This window comes from Gopherus flavomarginatus, chromosome 4 (genome assembly GCF_025201925.1).
Source record: "Gopherus flavomarginatus isolate rGopFla2 chromosome 4, rGopFla2.mat.asm, whole genome shotgun sequence".
Classification (NCBI taxonomy): domain Eukaryota; kingdom Metazoa; phylum Chordata; order Testudines; family Testudinidae; genus Gopherus; species Gopherus flavomarginatus.
This window is the reverse complement of record NC_066620.1, coordinates 148,439,642-148,458,407: the sequence shown is the minus strand read 5'-3', so window position 1 is coordinate 148,458,407 and position 18,766 is coordinate 148,439,642. Positions and strand designations below refer to the sequence as shown.

Below are 18,766 nucleotides of genomic sequence, written 5' to 3'. Positions count from 1 at the left end.
AGCTGAATTCTAAACTACGTGGCAATGTGGTCTGTCATACATTAGAGGCCGGAGATTGATGCTGATGAGATTGTCTCAATAAGTAGGTCTTTGCTAGTGTATGGTCACTCAGGTGTGCTGATTACAAGATTATTGTTACCTAAAGGGACCCTGGCAGGTACAGCTCTGCGATCAATCCAGAAAGACACCCAGGACAGCATGACCATCAAAGTGGCAGGGAAATAGGTTTGCAGCAAGAAGAAGAAGATGTGGCGGCGTAAAGTGAAGTTAATGTACAGGCGATTGTACCACCCTGTACCACAGAGAAAAGGAAAAAAGGAAACTAACACCAAAGGAAAACCATCCACAAATACAATATAGGATATTTTGAAATCATTTCAACATCCACAGTGGAACATACTATACTTTCTTATAAGAAAAATATTAGAAGTGACTACTACAGGTTCATCTCCATTTAAGAACAGAGTGGATCTTAAATCAAACCATTCATATTCTTGAAGTCTCATCACCTCACAGGACTGGACCTTTAGAGCAAACATCACACCTCTTCTTGAAAGCTCCCTGGGCAAGGAATTCCTGTTGCAGTCAGTTCTGATTGGAATAATGGGATTTCCATGCGGAGAGGGCTTATAGGATCAGGACCTTCATTGTATATATAATTCTAACAAATGCACCAGATAACTATGTGGATATAAATTTAAAATTGCCAATTAGCTTTGCATCTGCAAATCTTCCCACACTTCAGTCAAGGACATTCCCAATTACTGTGAGGTCCAGCTGTAATGCAACATGCTTCCATACAGGAATTATTATTCTTTATATAGCACACAAATGTATCATTACACAGCACTGCACAAAGGGAGAAGTGTGATTGTGGCAGGGTGTACCAGGCCCTGCGGTCCTACCACACCTTAGCCCAGGAAAGGGAGAAGAAGAGGTGAATCTTCACGGCTGCCTAGAGAGCTGCAGGGAGCAGCCAATCAGAGACCACAAGCCTTATATAAAAATGAGCTTCTGGACAGAGCAGTTCAGTTGCTGACTGGAGCCAGAGGACCAAAGAGGGTGCTCCTGGTTGGCTGCAGGAGCTGGAGGGCTGGACAGATCAGTGCTGTCTGGAGCCAGGCTCCAAGGATGGTGCTCCTGGCTAGGTGCAGGAATTGCAGTACCTGGACACAGCAGTTGCTGGCAGGGACCAGGGAGCAAAGAAGGTGCTCCTGGCTGGTAGCATGGACTCAAGAAAAACTTCAGCCCTGAGATAAGGATGAAGGTACTAGGGCTGTGGGGAAGTGGCCCAGGAAAATGCAGCAATTAATTAAGGGATCCAGCAGGTAACTGCTACTTACAGAGTCCCTGAGTCAGGACCTGGAGTACTGGGCGGGCCTGGATCCCCCACACCAGCCACTAGGGAAGTGGCTTATGAAGAATCTCCAGGGAGGAAGCCCTGGGGGCACTTCTCCATACCAGAGCAGGGACAATTTGAGAGAGAGAGCCCAGAAGGCGTGAGAGATAGTTTGAAGGCTAACCCAGGAGGGGCCATAACCAAGGTACTGCAATAGGCCTTGTTGGACTGTTAGACGTTTGAACCTAGGATGGGACTAGAGGCTGACACCAGCAGAGGGCACTGTGATAAGCTCTGTTGGACTGATTGAGGCTCAAGCCCTGATTGAGGGCTACAAAGACTGTACTGAGGGCACTGAGGTAGGCCCTACTGGATCACGTATCCTGGAAGGGGTCTGCTTTGTGTGTTTGTTTCACATGTAAGCAGAGTCAGGATGAGCTCTACCTTGACATCTGGTGGCAAATTGTGGCGAGTTATGGAAAAGAACTTCAGCGGCTGATCTTGTTTGCATAGGCATACCCACCCCACCTAGCATGAGTCCACAGCAGCCCAAATGGTCACTTTGGCTGCTGTGGGATCCCCAGTTTCTCTGTTATAGGGGCAGGAAGAATAAACTGTTACCCTGATTATGTGAATCAAGGACAATGAAACTGTTTTACGACAGAGGGACTTGCCATCAACTAAGTAGCACTTGCTAAACAAGGGACATGGGTTCCAAAACCCAGTGAATTGAGAGAGGCTGGGGGTAGGTATTTGTACCTGATGGTATGGGCCCCATTGGAGGGTCTGAAATGCCAATTGCACTTCCTTCTCTCTGTCTACTGTGGAATGTCAGAGCTAATTTTAATTCTATTAGGAGTCTAGTTACAGCCTGCTGAGCTGAATTCACTTTCGGCCAGTGGTGCACCAGCACTGAGGCTCCCCTACTACAAACTGAAGTCAGTAAAGAGCTAAAATTACTGAGTGCTGTGGGGGGGCCTGAAGATGTGTTGCTGAGCAGCTGGCAGAGCAGAGCAGTTTGCGGGATGGCTGGAGTGGCTCACGGAACGGCTGGTGGAGTGGAGCAGTTGGTGGAGTGGCTCGTGATGAAGGCTGCAGCAGAACCCCATGGAGAGGTGGGGCAGTCAGCTTTGGACCATGTAAGGTGCCCCTTAACACCGCTGTGTCCCCACCCCCAGGTTGGGAGGTAAAACTCTGCAGATAAACTTTTGAACTCTGAGGCTGCACTGACCAGGGACAGAGACTTTTGGGTTGTTGGACTTATGGGTGATTTTTGGATTGCTGGACTCAAGAGACTTTGGGGGTGTTGGACTTTTGGGACTTCGGGTGATTTTTTGGGTTGCTGGACTTAAGACCCTGAGGGGAAAAGGACATTTCCAGACTTACTTAGGGGATGGGTCTTTTGCTCATGGTTCATGTTATGAATCCTGTTTGTTGTGTTTCCCCAACATAATGCTGCATTGTTTCCCTCCTTTATTAAAAGGATTTTGCTAGACTCAGACTCCATGCTTGCGAGAGGGGAAGTATTGCCTCTTAGAGGCGCCTGGGGGATGGTATGTGATTGTCCCAGGTCACTGGGTGGGGGCTTGAGCCGGTTTTGCATTGTGTTATTGAAACGGTACCCCTAGATACTGAACCCGGCCCTGGTTGCTGCCAAATCAGACGGGCAGAAGGGTTACACACACATGGACTGTGTGAGACTTGGACGGATGGTTGAGTCACTGGAAACCTGCCAGAGAAGTTAACTGCCAGGTGCAGCTAGAGAGAGAGTGTAGGCATACACACACACACAATAATAGAAGCTCGTGTGAGGTGAGTGGGTCCCATCACAAGTGATACCAGAGTGGGTTCCTTTTGGCCCAACTCCTGAAAACAAGGGGTACTACAATGAAAGAGGTGATCTGCCTGGTAGTGGCAGAATAGCAGCAGCAGGTAGCCACTATGCCGCAGAAGCAGTGGACCCAGGCCCTACTGATGCAGCTGTTGGAGAACCAACAGAACACTCGGTTTGCAGCACAACATTGATGGCAAGAGGCCCACTCCAGAAAGCAGGAGTGGATACAGAAATGCTTGAGCTGCATCATACCCAGTTGGTTTACCAGGCTGGATGCCTGAAGCCCAGCCGTGGAGATGTTATGGGCATTTAAGAAGGGGCTTGCCCTGGAGTGAATTGAGGGAGGAAGGGTAAGGCTTAATTGCTTTGATTGTGGAGAGGTGGGCCACATAAAAAGGTTTTGCTGCAAGAGGAAAGGCAGGGACCCCAAGGATTAGCCAGATGAGAAGAGCATGTCTGATGGTGCAAATCCTATTGCTAGGGGCACCAGAGCTGACACCAGAAACAGTGAAGACTATCACAGCTCAGCAGATCCACTCCGTGAAGAGTGTAGGATACAGAAGGGAATCACTCAGGTCACTGAGGCAGAGCCTGCTGGTCTCCGATTGGCTGTTCCCTGCAGCCTCTTTAGACAGCCTGCAGAACTCACCTCTTCTGCTCCCTTTCCTGGGGCAGGGTGTGGTAGGACCATGGGCCTGGTACACCTTGTCACAGTGATGAACAAATAATTAAGTCCAAGTCCGCAATTCCGCATGAACTTTGCCTATGCTTCAGCCCTTGTAGGAAAGGGAATGCCTTGGACCATTTGCTAGTGAGTCCTATGTGGCCAATTCAAGGGCAATTTTTATGGGCCCCAGAGGAAGCCGCATACCAGTCCATCTCTTAAGGCAGAGGTAAAGTTGATCTCATCTGATTGGGGAGGGAGGGGAGAAAGCAAAAATCCATCATGATTTCACAACTTTAGCAAAATTCACTTACCTGTACTGCTGTAAAAGGCAAGCTTTGTGGTGGTGTGAAACTCCTGTATAAGGAACTGGGATAGCGATATCCTCTCATCTGTTTTTAGGGAATCATTCCCATTCTTCCAGTACAGCATTAGATCATCTTCAGTGTAGGCATCTAGGAAAATAGGAGTAAATCTTTGGTGGAGTGCAATTATACCAAATAGTATCGACTCTACAGTTCAGAATGTGTCAATAAGACTGCAAAGGTAAGTATAAAAGCTTTGGTGGAAACAGCAAATTTTCTGCCAGTTTGGTCCAGTATTAGTGATGGTCATGGATGATTGTGCATGTGATTATGGTTAGGGCTACAATTTAGTCTTGAGTATTTTTAGTAAAAAGCATGGAGAGGTCATGGGCAATAAACAAAAATTCATGGCTGGTGACCTGTCCATGACTTATTCCAGGGATTGGCAACCTGCGGCACGCATGCCAAAGATGGCATGTGAGCTGATTTTTAATGGCAGCTGCTACCTGCCACCTGATGGGGTCCCAGCCCCACTCAGTCCCCCGCTCGCCGCTCTCTCCTGCGGGGGCAGGAGGCAGAAGTTTGGTCCTGCTGGCAGCCAAGATCCCTCCTCCCCCGCTTTTTCCCCCAGCGCGCTGCCTTCCTGCGCCTCCTCCTCTTCTTCCTGTGCTGATCAGCTGACCACCCTTGCGAGGGGGAGTGGAGCCACAGCGTGCTTTCTGCTCCAGGGAGGAGGCAGAGAAAAGGTGGGGACGGACGGGGCCCTGGGGAAAGGGGTGGAATCGGGCATATTCCCTCCACAAGCCGAGCACCCCATCCCTCTGCCCTACCCCTGAACCCCCTCAAAGCCCTCTGCCCTGACCCCTGAACCCCCCCAACACACAGCCCTCTGCCCCGAGCCCTGCACCCCCCCCACACCCAGCCCTCTGCCCTGACCCCTGCACTCCCCCCACAAACCCAACCCTCTGCCCTGACTGCTGCATCTCCCCCCACACACAGCCCTCTGCCCCGACCCCTGCACCCCCTCCACACACCCAACCCTCTCCCTGACCCCTGCACTCCCCACAACCCCAGCCCTGACTTCTGCACCCCCCACATACCCAGCTATCCCACACCCTGACTCCTGCACCTCCTCACACACCTCCAACTGCCGTTCTGACTCCTGCAACCCCACACATACCCAGCCCCCCCACCCTCCATGCCCTGACTCTTGCACCCCCCCACATCCTCACCCCCACCCTGAGCACCAAACGGGAGCTCCTGCACTCCCCTCCGCACATTCCCACCTCCAGCCCTGGTCTGGGGTCCCGGGCACCAGCCCCACTCAGCCCGCTGCCAGTCTGGGGTCCTGGCTGCCAGCCCCTTGCCAGCTGGGGTCCTACAGGCCTCGCTCAGCCTGCTGCCAAACTAGGTGAACGGAACCCCAGGCCGGCAGTGGGCTGAGTGGGCCAGCAACATAAGATCAGCATTTTAATTAAATTTTAAATTAAGCTTCTTAAAGATTTTGAAAACCTTGTTTACTTTACGTACAACAATAGTTTAGTTATATAATATAGACTTATAGAGAGAGATCTTCTAAAAAACTTTAAAATGTATTACTGGCACGTGAAACCTTAAGTTAAAGTGAATAAGTGAAGACTCAGCACACCACTTCTGAGAGGTTGCTAACCCCTGACTTATACTATAAATACTCCTGACTGAATCTTGGGGAGTGTTACTGGGGGGGGGGGAGAAATCTGGGAAGAGGGGTAGCTGGGGTCCACTGCTGTGACTGGGGGTGTCCTGGGGGGGTTACTGCTGGGGAGGTGGGGCCAGCAGCACCAGCTGCTGGGGGTCACTGGAGCAGCAGCTGCTCCATTCACCCAGGGACTGATGCTCAGGCAGTCCCTGGGGCCAGCCGCACCAGCTGCTGCTCAGGTGGTCCCTGAGGCCAGCTGCCCAGGACTGCTGGAGCAGCAACCACTGTTCCAGCAGTGGTTGGTGTGGCTGGCTGCTGGGTCACCTAGCAGCCTTTGGGTCAGCCACACTGGCCACTACAGAAGTCATGGAGGTCACAGAAAGTCACGGAATGTGTGACTTCCACAACCTACATGACAAACACGGAGCCCTAATTATGATAAAGGATCATTCTGGTTATTGTTATGAGTTGGTTTAAGTGTTGTTATGAGTTGAGTTAAAACCTTGTTGAAACTGCTGTGTGAATGTGCCTTTGTTTAAAATGGTTGTAAGAAACACTTAAGGCCTAATAGAGTCTGACCACACACTAGCAACAGGGGGGCAGAGGGTTCCCTCCTGTTCTGACCAGGTGGGTGAGTGAGCCTGTGGGTGTGAGAAAGTCCAGCTGAGGGGATAGACAAGAAACTGAGACTGAGGCAGAGCAAGAAAGCCAAGCTGGAATATTCAAACATGATGTGACCCTAGAGGATCCCTAAAAAGAGCTTTTGGGTCTAGGGTTGGCTAAAGAGGGTTGGGGCTGGAGACAAAGAAACTATTCCCTTGTTTTGGTTCCTCCTGCGTTCAGAGGAGCAGGACTTTGTATACATCTTGCAAATAAACAAGACTGCATCAAATAAAATACCAGCCTCCATCCATTTCTATTCTCAACTGGAACATTCTCAAGGCCCCAAAATTTGACTAGTTGCTTGGGTGAAAAAAGTGGTAACACTATAGTTTGATTTCAAGATGCCTTAGCCTTGCATCTTGCAGAGAGTTATGGTGACTGCTAAGGGGCATAATAATCACCTCTTTCCTTGTGTTCCAGTTAGATTTAGTTGTCTAGTCTTCGGTTTTATACCAGGGTTAGTTATTCCCAGAAAAAAGACGAACAAAACCAAACCCCACCCCAACCCCCAAAACAACTGTTAAAGCAGCATTAAGAGTGTAAATGCTTCTTAACAATGCAAGGGGAAAAATATGTCAATAGAATATAGTTATTTTAAAATATATATGTATGAAAGCCAGGACATTCAAAGTTAGGTCAGATTTAGAAAAAGGAGCTCCATGGGGATGCTAGTTTGAATGTATCTTTAGTTTGTACTCTGGATAAATTTGTGACGCATATTAGGTACATTCATTTATTTGTTGAGTAGTACAGTGCAGTGGGATTATCTGAGGTAAACCACACTTACTATTATTGTAACTGAAAGAGAGTGGAGAAAAAGCTTTCCTAGTTGTTTTCAGTTTGTGGATTTTGGTCGGACTTGCAGGTTGCTCTGCACTTCTGAAAAATAGGCCATTTACGTAGGTGTCTTACATAAATTTAGGAGCCTAATTTTAGGCTTCCATTTTTGAAAATATTGGCCTATGTATCCTGCTTACTTACAACTTTCAATTTCCAGTGAACACGTCTGTGTGTCCAGGGGGAAGCGACTGAAATCCATGTTGCACATTGCAGTTACTGTGACCCTAGAAATGAAAAATGCACGTTTAAAAATGTTGTTCTCTTTATGACTGAAAAATGGTAAAGGAAAAACAAATAAAACTGCAAGTTAGTTTTGTATCAAATAAAATATAGTCCCTACATTTTCAAATAAACCCACATATTACCAGGGGTTGAATTAAAAGGGAAAAAAATAAGGCTATTAGCCCAACTTCTGCCCACTTGAAATGCCAAGTCTCTCTTTTCAGAGAATGCCAGCTTTGTCATCTGCTTTCCAGTTGTAAAGAATAGTTTATTGATATTCAGATAACCATCAATGCATTGGCAGTCCTACGTGTCACTGTTCAGGGCAACTGCACCTGTATTTCCCCCTCATGGTACAGCAAGTAACTCACTCAAGGCTCCGGCTTCTCAGTCATCATCTCTCTTGGGTGGAGACCCATGTCTCTCTGCCTCCTGACCAGGGTATTTCAAGGCTACACAGGTCCCTTCCTACACTGTGAATTCTGCAGCAAGTCAGCATGGCCTAAGAAGGCCTGCTTTGCTTTCTCCTCAGTGGCTAAAAACAGCATAATTGCCCACGGTTATAAGTTAACGTGCAGCCCTTTCTAAGCAAGCATATTTATTTTTAAGGTGAAAGAATTACAGAGAAACATTTAAAACAATACCAGAACCTACACACATGCTAATAAATTTACCAGAGTTCACCCCAACTCCAACAAGGGCTCTGGTAGAATTCTGTCCTTCAAACAACACCAAGGGATTTGTCTATGGTCATAAGTTCATAACAGCTTTTGCTCAGAACAAGAACCCACAATCATAGGTTGGCCTTTCCTTTTTACGGCTGGGGATTTTGATAGAGATTGTGAACAGGTAGTCAGTCAGACAATAGTTTTCTACTCAGGATATAGCTTCAAAGGGTTGGGTCTGGAGGTGGGAATTTGCATTTACCTCCCCCCAGGTATTTCTTAGGAAACTCACTGTACTGTGCCTGTCTCAAAAGTTCCTTCTTGTCTGGCACATTGGTTAAAATAGTCCTTTGAAGCTCATAACACTTCCCCAGGGTTTACACTGGCCACTTCTCCCTGCTGGAGAAGTTACAGACAATCCCACAATAATATATAAATTTTGCATTTTTAATACAACAGACTCCAAACCTATTTAAATGTAATTCAGTAGGATCTCCCATAGATATTGCAGGAAATGGCCATGTTGTCAAACTACGCAGTGGTGTAACAGGGCCCTGGTGCAAGAATAGGTTAGGGGGGCCCTTTTCAAATTCTGAAATCTGTCTCCCTCCATTTCCCATCACAGCCCCAGTCCAGCCCAGCTGCCTCCCCAGCTCCTGTCCAATTCTCCCATAGCCCCAGTCCAGCCCTCTCATCCCCCAGCTCCCTCCTAGCTACCCTCCAGACTGTTTTCTTCTTTCCAGTTCTGATCCACCCCTCCCAGCTATCCTTCAAACCTTCCTTCAGCCTCCAGTCCAGCCCTCAGCTCCCCAGCCTTAATCTAATCTCCCCTCCAGGCTCTTTTAGCTCCCCTTCTTCCCCACATCCTGGTCTACCCCCCCAACCCCATTTTAGGCTCTCACAAGCCTTCCCCCAGCTCCTCCCCTTGATCTCCAACCTTGTCTGCACCCATCCCCTCAGTCCTGATCCAGGCCCCCTGAATTCCGCTCCACCCCCTTCTCCCACCCCAACAGCACCGATTCAGCCCCCAGCTCCGCCCATTTCTGTTCCAACTCCTCTCCCTGCAGCTTTGATCAAGCTACCCCAGCTGTCCCTCTCTCCTGCTCCATGCAAAATGGTTGATGCTTTTCCTTGCATTCTGTCTCTAGGGGGGCTGTGTCTTCTGTCTCCAGGGACCCCACGTGCCCCCATGCATCCCCCAGCACTGCGATCTCACTATGCCTTCTCCATGCATCCTTGCCAATTGCTCATGCCAGGGTCACCCCTGCTGGAGGGATCCCCGCACCCCAGCTACCCCCTTTTGCCCCTGCTCTTCCCCAGAAGCCCCTCTTGTTGGATCTCAAAAATCTCATGGGCCCTGGGCTGCCCCACTTGCACCATTGTAGTTACACCATTGGTGTTACTGATGAAGTACATCAGTATTCTGTGAAATGTTATCAATGTTATCACAGTCTAACTAGCTATCATTTATATCATCCACTAGGGGGCACAGGAAATACCTCTAGTCCTACTAAATTTGTTTGAAAAGAAAATACATTGAAATGCTCCACCTTATAAATCAAAAGCTCTGGCCTTGCTAAGAACAATTCATTATTTTATTTCTTAACAGGCTAGTTTTCAGGGCCGCCCGGGGGAAGGGGGCCAAGTGGGGCAATTTGCCCCAGGCCCCGGGCCCCACAGGGCCCCGTGAGTCCTGGCCCAGCGGCTGTCTGGGTCTTCAGTGGCATTTCGGCAGTGGAGGGCCCTTCAGTGCTGCCAAAGACATGGAGTGACTGAAGGGCCCTCTGCTGCCGAAATGCCACCGAAGACCTGGAACACTGCCAGGTGAGTACAAATGCTGCAGCTCCCCCGCTTTGCCCCAGGCCCCCTGAATCCGCTGGGTGGCCCTGCTAGTTTTGTGATTTTGTACAAGAAGCATCAGGTAATTATAAACCCAACTGATATAAACATTGGCGGTGGGAAAATAAATGGGAACAATTTTATAGATTATATAGAGAGAACAATCTATGAACCATAAGAAGTTTAAGACAGTCAACAACTAGATAACTGAGGCACTAACAGAGCCTGCTCTTGTAAACCCTTATGTTATTAATCTCTAGTCACATTGTATTTCCATTGATGTCACTCTCATTTGTATTTGTTACTCTTTGAAAGTAAGTGTGCTCAGATTTCTTATTTAGCTTGTGGTGCTGTCTAAAACGTGACAGGTGCTTTCCACACACAGTTGAAGACACAGTTCTGGCCCCAAAGAGTGAAGATTCCTACAAAGTCAAAATTTGGTGAATATACAAGCAAAGTGATCAGGGTAATGCTAGGCAGTCAGCTTAACACTTACATGGTTGTTTATTGTGTTTAACTTTAAAAACAAATTCCCCGCCCTCCCCTCTCAACTCAGCCCTCTTGTCCTTCTCCCCTTCTAGTCCTGCTCAAAGTGCAAATCTCAATGCAACCTTACCTATGGAGTTGCTTAGTCACCTCCATAATAATGGACCAAATCCAAACACTACGAAATTTGGGAAAGTTCTGATTGAACTGAGGTCTGGATTTAAAACCACCTAATTTGTGAGTGTGTGGATCTGGGATTTTGTTTTGACGCAGTATAGAGATAAGATGTTCAGATCCAGAGAATTCAGAACCTGAGTTTGAATATGCGGTATAAATTCAGACTAATCGCTAAACAAAATGTTTTACACTGCTTTAAATTTTAATAGTATTAAACTCCTTTCTTCAGTGTTTATAAAGTGCCCAGCATGTTGTCGGTGCTACTTGAACAATAATAATAATACAGTTTACTATTTAGTTTGCCATTTAAAAGGTGTGTCATAAACAGATAGCTAAGGGTTAATGTCTCTTTCACCTATAAAGGGTTAACAAACAGTGACCTGCAAACACCTGACCAGAGGACCAATCAGGAGACAAGATACTTTCAAATCTCGTGGAGGGAAGCCTTTGTTTGTGAGTTTTGGGTTTGGTTCTGTTCTCTCTGGGTCCTGGACGGGACTAGAGGTGCAACCAGGTTTCTGCCAATCTCCCTGCTACAGTCTCTTATCTATTCAGAATTGTGAGTAAGAAAAGGCGGTCATAGTCTTATTTGTTTTTTTTTTCATTTACATATGTGTACTTGCTGGAAGTAGCTTAAATTGTGTTTCTGCTGGAGAAAGTTTCTTTCTATTGTTTATAAGTTGAAAGACCCTGTAACTGTTTACCATCTAAAGTGCAGAGATAAACCTTTTACTTTTTTCTTTCTTTTTTTATTAAAAGTTTTGCTTTTTAAGACCTGTTTGATTTTTTTTCTCCTAGTTAAGTTTCAAGGGAATTGGTGGGGAGAAGGGAAGGATAAATTTTCTCTTTGTGTTATATTCACGCAGCTTGTATTGCCTCTGGGTGAGGGGGAAGGTAACACTCCTCTCGGTGTGGTGATTCAAAAAGTTGAATCAGGTGATCTCCTAGTGTTCCCAGGGCGGGAAGGAGCTGGGAGGAAGAAGGGAGGGGGGAGGGAACGGCTTATTTCCCTTTGTTGTGAGACTCAAGGAATCTGGGTCTTGGGGTCCCCAGGGAAGGTTTTGGGGGGACCAGAGGGTATCAGGCCCTGGAAAATTCCTGATTGGTGGAAGCTTATCAGATCTAAGCTGGTAATTAAGCTTAGGGAAACTCATGCTAGTACCGATATTTTGGACGCTAAGGTCCAGAATTGGGAATTATACTACGACAAGTTGTAATACTATTTTTGTGTAGGGTGGTTATAACTAAACCTTGTGTCATAAACAGATAGCTAAGGGTTAATGTCTCTTTCACCTGAAGCACCTGACCAGAGGACCAATCAGAAAACCGGATTTTTTTCAACTCTGGGTGGAGGGAAGTTTGTGTCTGAGTCTTTGTCTGCCTGCCTGCTTTCTCTGAGCTTTGGAGAAGTAGTTCTGTTTTCTAATCTTCTGTTTCTAAGTGTAAGGACAAAGAGATTAGATAGTAAGTTATATGGTTTCTTTTCTTTGGTATTTGCATGAATATAAGTGCTGGAGTGCTTTGATTTGTATTCTTTTTGAATAAGGCTGTTTATTCAATATTCTTTTAAGCAATTGACCCTGTATTTCGTCACCTTAATACAGAGAGAGACCATTTGTATGTATTTTTCTTTCTTTTTTTTATATAAAGCTTTCTTTTAAGACCTGTTGGAGTTTTTCCTTACTTCAGGGAAATTGAGTCTATACTCACCAGGGAACTGGTGGGAGGAAGAAATCAGGGGGAGATCTGTGTGTGTTGAATTTGCTAGCCTGATTTTGCATTTCCTCTGGGTGAAGAGGAAAGTGCTTTTTGTTTCCAGGACTGGGAACGGAGAGGGGGAGTCACTCTGTTTGGATTCACAGAGCTTGTGTCTGTGTATCTCTCCAGGAGCACCTGGAGGGGGGAAGGGAAAAAGGATTATTTCCCTTTGTTGTGAGACTCAAGGGATTTGGGTCTTGGGGTCCCCAGGGAAGGCTTTTCAGGGGGACCAGAGTGCCCCAAAACACTCTAATTTTTTGGGTGGTGGCAGCAAGTACCAGGTCCAAGCTGGTAACTAAGCTTGGAGGTTTTCATGCTAACCCCCATATTTTGGACGCTAAGGTCCAAATCTGGGACTAAGGTTATGATATGGTGTGCAGTGGTGGGATAGACAAAATCCAGAAGCCAGTAGGAATATTATTTTTTTCTCTTCTCTGCTAAGGGCTTTTTAGCAGAGAGAAACAGTTTGGTTTTAAAAGGGAACCAGAGAGAATTTTTTTTTCTGCTCTCTCTGGCAGTTTGTGGCTTGCATGTTAAGCAAGAAGCCATTAAGGAGCTGTTACAGGTCTTTTGTCATGCAATAGCACTCCCATTAGGAGTCATTACCAGCACTATATACATGCAAATAAAGTGGTTTTTCAGGTTTACTTAACATTGAAGATTAGCTAAAAGCATTGTTGCTAGGCAGACCCCAGGAGGCAACAGAGCCTGCAGTTCAGAAGAGAAACACCAGAGGGCACCCCAACACAAGAAAACAGGAATCATGACTTCTAAGGCAAAAATTGAGGCCGAAGAACAAATCAAAGAAGCTGAACACAGGCGACAACTGTCCTGATGAGATAAAGCTCAAATACCAACGGCTGAAGACCTAGACAACAGCCCTAAACAAAGTAAGAAGCATCCACTCTAAAAAGAAAAGGACAACAGAAGGAAGATCAAAGCCAGGTCCAAGGCTGAAAGTCACTCCTGCAATTGATGGGTGATCAGTCTAAACCCAGAGGCAGCGTGACACAGCAAGACCTATAGACTTTGAATCCAAACTAAAAGCCTATAAAAAAGAAGGGTGAGATGAGAGACTTTGGGTAACATTCTGCTGCCAACATGGAAGAACATCGGTGCCTGCCCAACAGAGATCCAGCTCAGCCTTGTGCCCAGCTTTCCTGGCCAGTTAGCTGCCACAAGCTACGAACCCAAGCTGCAAAATCAAGCCATGAACTTAAGCTATCTTCAGGACTGGTAACTATGCAGCAGCTGCAGAACACCTGATGAATGTGGATGTGTGTGTGTGTATAGGTATTAGGTATAATGTGAATGTGTGTGTGTGTGTGTGTGTGTGTATATAGGTAATAGGTATAATGTGTGTGTATAAGAATTAAGATATTAGTTATTAGTCATAAATTGTTATCATAATAAATGTGGCATCTTTGCCTTGTCCCCTTTAATAAGATCCTGCTGGTTTTTACTGGTCTAATATAATTGGTATAACACTTTACATCCTATTCTTGCCTGCTCTGGTAAGTGGAGAAACATTTTTGACAGTAGGGAGCTTTCAAATTTTCATCAGTTTTCAAATTATGTTTTCTGCCAAAGGCATTGGAAAAAATATTAATAATCAGTTACACATGTCTCTAGTACATTTTGGCAAGTCTGAAAAATCCCAGTCAAACTCTAGCACTCACCACAATACAGACTGCATTACTGGGGGTAGATATTGATTTACCAATGGCTGCCAACATGAGCATTGTAATTTTTAGTCTCTTTGGGTTTCCTTTGTTAGCTTAACATCCATAGTTGGACTAGCTGGATAACCTGGCGTGACAGAATGCTCGCCTGTATTCACACTCTACATACTACTGTAATAATCTTTGTACAAAATATAGCTTGTGAGGTATCATTTGAAAACCAATAGCTCACTGGTCAACAATATCATGTTGAAACCTATGTAGAAACATTATGTGTAAAGTTACAAAATCCCACTGTATGATGTTAAAGGCATATGTTCAAACTGACATAACCCTGATACGATCAAACTGGTCAGGCAGGTCTGTCTTAAACAAATGGGTGTATGTTTACCTCAATTTGCATATAAGCAGTAAACAGAATCCTCAGAAAGTGAGAGGAGGAAGAAAGAAAACTAAGAAAATCTGCATTTGAGCATACACCAGTGAAAAGAAACAGCATGAAGTCTCCTTCTGACAACAGATTCCATGTCTCCTTGCTCTCAGCTGGAAAGAACTTTATCTAGGGGTCACTCTCAGGAAAATGTATTTCAAAGGGTGACTGCATTATACGAGTGAGGGACAAAACAACCCCAAGTTCTCTCTCCTTCTCCACCTCTCTTTTCCACCTAAGAAGATAAAATAAACAGTCTATAAACTTTGGAAAGCAGATCCTAGCCTAAGAGTTTGGTCAGCAATGTACTGAAAACATGTAGTAAGAACTTCATCTTGACCCAAACCTAGTTAGTTAAGTTTAGGAAGCATTGTGTCTTTATTTTTCTTGTAACCGTTTCCGACTTTAATGGCTCATAGCTTGTGAGTACAAGTAATCTCTCTGTGGTTAAGTAAACTTGTTTTTTCTTTAATCAAAGTTTAACCAGTGTTGTGAATTGTTTGAGTAACTCCATTTAAGGTGGCAAGCTGTTGAGTACTGATCCCCTTAGGGGAGCAATGTCCAGGAGAGGGCTGGACAGTGCAAAACACATGTTTTGGGAGGGGAATCTGGGCCTCAGAGAGTGTTGGGTTTACTCTGCAAATAGCAGTGGTGCAAATACAGTGGTATGGTCCGGTACACCATAGCAGTAAGATATTTATAGCTGGTACAGCACACCGGAAAGACAGATGAGGAGCCCCTACCCCCACACCCAGCTCTTACATGGAGCTGCATCTCCTTTGTCTGTACAGCAGCCCCCTCAGAGAACAGGGCTGACGGGGTGGGGGCGGTACAGTCACCAGAGGAGCTGCCTGTGTTCTGCTCCTTTCCGCACTGGGAACCGCAGTGGGGAAAGGAGCACAATGCTGACAGCTCTTCTGGTGTGGCTGTACTGCCCCCAGCCCTGCCCTCCAGTGGGGCTGCTGTAAAGATGGAGGAGACACAGCTCCGTGGAAGGGCAAGGGGCGGGGCTGGGGGTTCTGCTCCTTTCCCTGCCATGGTTTCCAGGAGAGACCTCAGCTAGAGGGCTCTCCCGTGAACTGCAGTGGGTAAGGGAGCAGAGCATGGGACCGCCAGGCAACCTCACATTCTTCTACTCCTTTTGCTGCTGCAGTTCCGGATAGCCTTGATCTCCCAGAAACCACAGTGGGGAAATGACCAGAATGTGGGGCCACCCAGCAGCCCCATGCCGGCAGCTCCTACAGCGTGGCTGTACTGCTCCCAGCCCTACCCTCAGCCCTTCCACGCAGCTGTCTCTCCTGTATCCTCCTGCCTGGGATCTGTACAGCAGAAGTCTCCAGCACAGCAGGAGGAGGACAGAGCCCCCCACTACCACAAGGTAACATGGGATGATGTGAATCATGGGGAGAGCACGGGGGCCCAGGCTGGGGTGGTGTGAGGAGGAGTCACATGGTGAAGTCATGTGGGGGAGGTCATGTGCCCCTCATTTGTATCCCTCCCATGGGTGCAGCGTACCGGCAAGAAATGATTTGTACTTGCACCATTGGCAAATAGTAACCAAGGCTGGTGAAAGCCAGAGTGTGGCTGGTGTGTTGCTGACAGGCTGCTGAGGCCAGAGTTGCTGGACCAGGGCTGTGGCTACACACAGATTCTCAGGATGTGACCTGCATGCTGGCAGGCTGATTGTGAGCAACCCAAGTTGGAAGCTAGAAAAGCGAAATTTTGAGGCACCCAAGGTTGCATGGCAGGAGTAACAGAGCCCCTCACTGGTCTGTACTGCATCCCAGAATGTCAAAACTCTCGTGGTTTAAATTTATATCTGTCATCATGCTACTTCATGGCAGTCTCATAGAACTAGTATTTGTCAGATTCTGCTTCTTTTTAATGTGATGTCCTTCAGAGAGAGATAATCTGCACTTGCATAGCTATACAGATGATACTCAACTATTCACTTTATTCTTACTTCAGAGTATCCTACAGCAATTTTATCTCTGACCAGTTCTTTATGGGTCATTTGGCAATATCTGTCCCATAACATCCTCAAGCTGAAGCCAGGAAAGACAGAAGTACTGATTATTGGCTCTGTCAGAGATTGCTGAAGGCTACTTATTTGCTTGATTATGTCATTGATTCTATCTTCACATACAAAAAATAAAATAAATCAGGAGTTATATCTGTAACATTGCACCCCATATTCTTCAGAGTGATATTATGATCATATGATTATGGCACAATTATGATGCATTTTGTACAAAATGGTCATGTGAGGTGTCATTGGAAAAGTTACGATTTGCTGAATATGATTATCCTATCTGTATGCATGTATCAGTTTTGTATCTAAAGCTAGGAATATTGACTATGTATCTGTATTTCAAATATGCTTACTCTGGGTGACACCCACATTTAGCCTTTCTGGTACAACAATGAAGAAGCCAGACAGTGCTGATGACATATCAGCAAAGACAATGGACTCTGGAAGAACGTAACCTTCCTGTAAATGTTCCAGACAGCCCAAAAGTAGTGGTTGCTATGACTCAGCAAGGTATGCCAGGGCATGTGACCAGGCCACATGACTCTGGACTCCATCTTGAGATGTTCACGTTTTTCCACAAACTGAGTTTGGGACTAAGAGTGCTCACCATATGCTACAGTTATGTAAGGCAGAGAATGACATCATCTGTGTTCTTCACTCCTCACACAAGAGCACTCCTGGAAACACCTGAGGAACAAAGACTAAACTGGAGGAAGTACTGGACCCAGGCTAAAGGGATTTTTGGTCCATGTAAGAAAAACCTGGAGATTCCAAGCTGCAAAACAAGTGTAACTTGTGCCATAAGAATCTGCAACCTGCCTGCATCATCAGTCAGGGTGAGAGATTGTTAATTCAAATCCTATCTTTCGAGTATGTTAAGCTTAGTTTGCGTTTACTGGGTAATTTGCTTTTGTAGCTAATCTATCTTTTGTGGTTAATAATTTTATTTTATGTTTTAATCTAAACCAGTATGTTTGGAGTGAAGTGCTTGGGAATCTTAGTTCAGGGGGCTGTTGTATTTCCTTTTCACATTGAGGGAAGGCCGAACTCTATGAGCTTATGCTATACAGTTTCCTGTGCAGCACAAAATCATATAATTTTGGGTTTATATTCTAGAGTGGGGGTTTGTAACTGGGGAGATAAGTGGTTATCTTGGTTGTAGCCTCTCTACTGTTGGTTCATGCAGTGGCTAGTCAGAGAGCCTGCATGTAACTGCAGCTGGGTGTGTCCCTGACTATGTGAATGCCCTTGGAAGTGTAGGACCAGGAGCGGCTCTGCAGCTTGTCACAGCAGCACAGTGTGAGAGGGAGCCCAGACTGGTGATTCAGAGGGCTCAGCAGTACCCCAGTTCCAGTTGGCACTCCAGGGGGAACTCTCACAATACTATCCTCAGATTTACTGATGGTCAGGTATCTTAGGTCCATTATTCAGACTTCTGTTTCATATAGGAAACTTTTTCAGGCTGTGACCATTGCTGGGAAAAGGAGATTTTGAACTACCAATCTTTGTCTTTTCAAGGTTAGATTATCATAATTATTTTCAGGAATTTTTATTCACGTTCTATTCTATTCTGATGCAATTATTATTAATGTCTAAGTAAGTGTCATTTGAGTTGCTCCAACTATAATCTTGAGTTAGTGGGAGCCAGGCCCTTTTGTAGCTATATACCCTGGTTACAGAGTTCATGGCCTAGTGATCAGATGCATGGCCAGCAGATGGCCGAAGGACTGGATAGAACAGCATGAATGACGTGTGATCGGCGCTCTCTCGGTGAGGGCTGATGGACCAATTGATCAAGATGACATTATATAATGCCGTGAGATTCTCTTGTTTCCTTAGTTTACCCCTGATTTGGCTTGCTGTCCTGGGAATATCCTTCAGAGACCATGGCTTGCTTTTTCTTTCTTGGTGAGCTATCAAAGGAACTGTTCTTTGTTTTAGGAGAGGATTAAGCACACTAGGAAATGGGGCATGGCTGGAGGGACATCAGTATTTAAATCTACCTTATCAGATCACAATCCAGCTGGCACTGCAATGGGAACTTGATAAAGTACAGGTAGGAACTGAAGAGAAACAGTCAAACAAAAAAGAGTCCAGTTCAATTACATCACATGAAGGCAGACAAGTAAATATTATAAGTTTTTGAGGGGGG

The 18,766-nt window shown here is 46.0% G+C and overlaps 2 protein-coding genes across 7 annotated transcripts in view; one reads left to right on the top strand and one right to left on the bottom strand.

Annotated features, from left to right (window-relative positions):
- The window catches only part of PM20D2 (peptidase M20 domain containing 2), a 224,417-nt gene that overhangs the window by 53,917 nt on the left and 151,734 nt on the right, over positions 1-18,766 (top strand). Inside the window, exon 7 of one of the 5 annotated variants that reach the window (XM_050949296.1) lies at positions 11,076-11,480. The exons of the other annotated variants lie outside the window; for them this stretch is intronic. Coding sequence (XP_050805253.1) covers positions 11,076-11,275 — 200 coding nt within the window. The 3' untranslated portion in view covers positions 11,276-11,480. Of the gene's footprint in view, positions 1-11,075; positions 11,481-18,766 lie in introns of those variants that run through there. 5 annotated transcript variants of the gene reach the window in all.
- LOC127049044 (gamma-aminobutyric acid receptor subunit rho-1) overlaps positions 1-18,766 on the bottom strand; it is an 89,776-nt gene that overhangs the window by 10,106 nt on the left and 60,904 nt on the right. For both annotated transcript variants that reach the window (XM_050949306.1, XM_050949307.1), the window contains 3 exons: positions 7,465-7,547; positions 4,152-4,292; positions 140-292 (listed from right to left, as the gene is read on the bottom strand). In XM_050949306.1, coding sequence (XP_050805263.1) covers positions 140-292; positions 4,152-4,292; positions 7,465-7,547 — 377 coding nt within the window. The remainder of the gene's footprint in view (positions 1-139; positions 293-4,151; positions 4,293-7,464; positions 7,548-18,766) is intronic.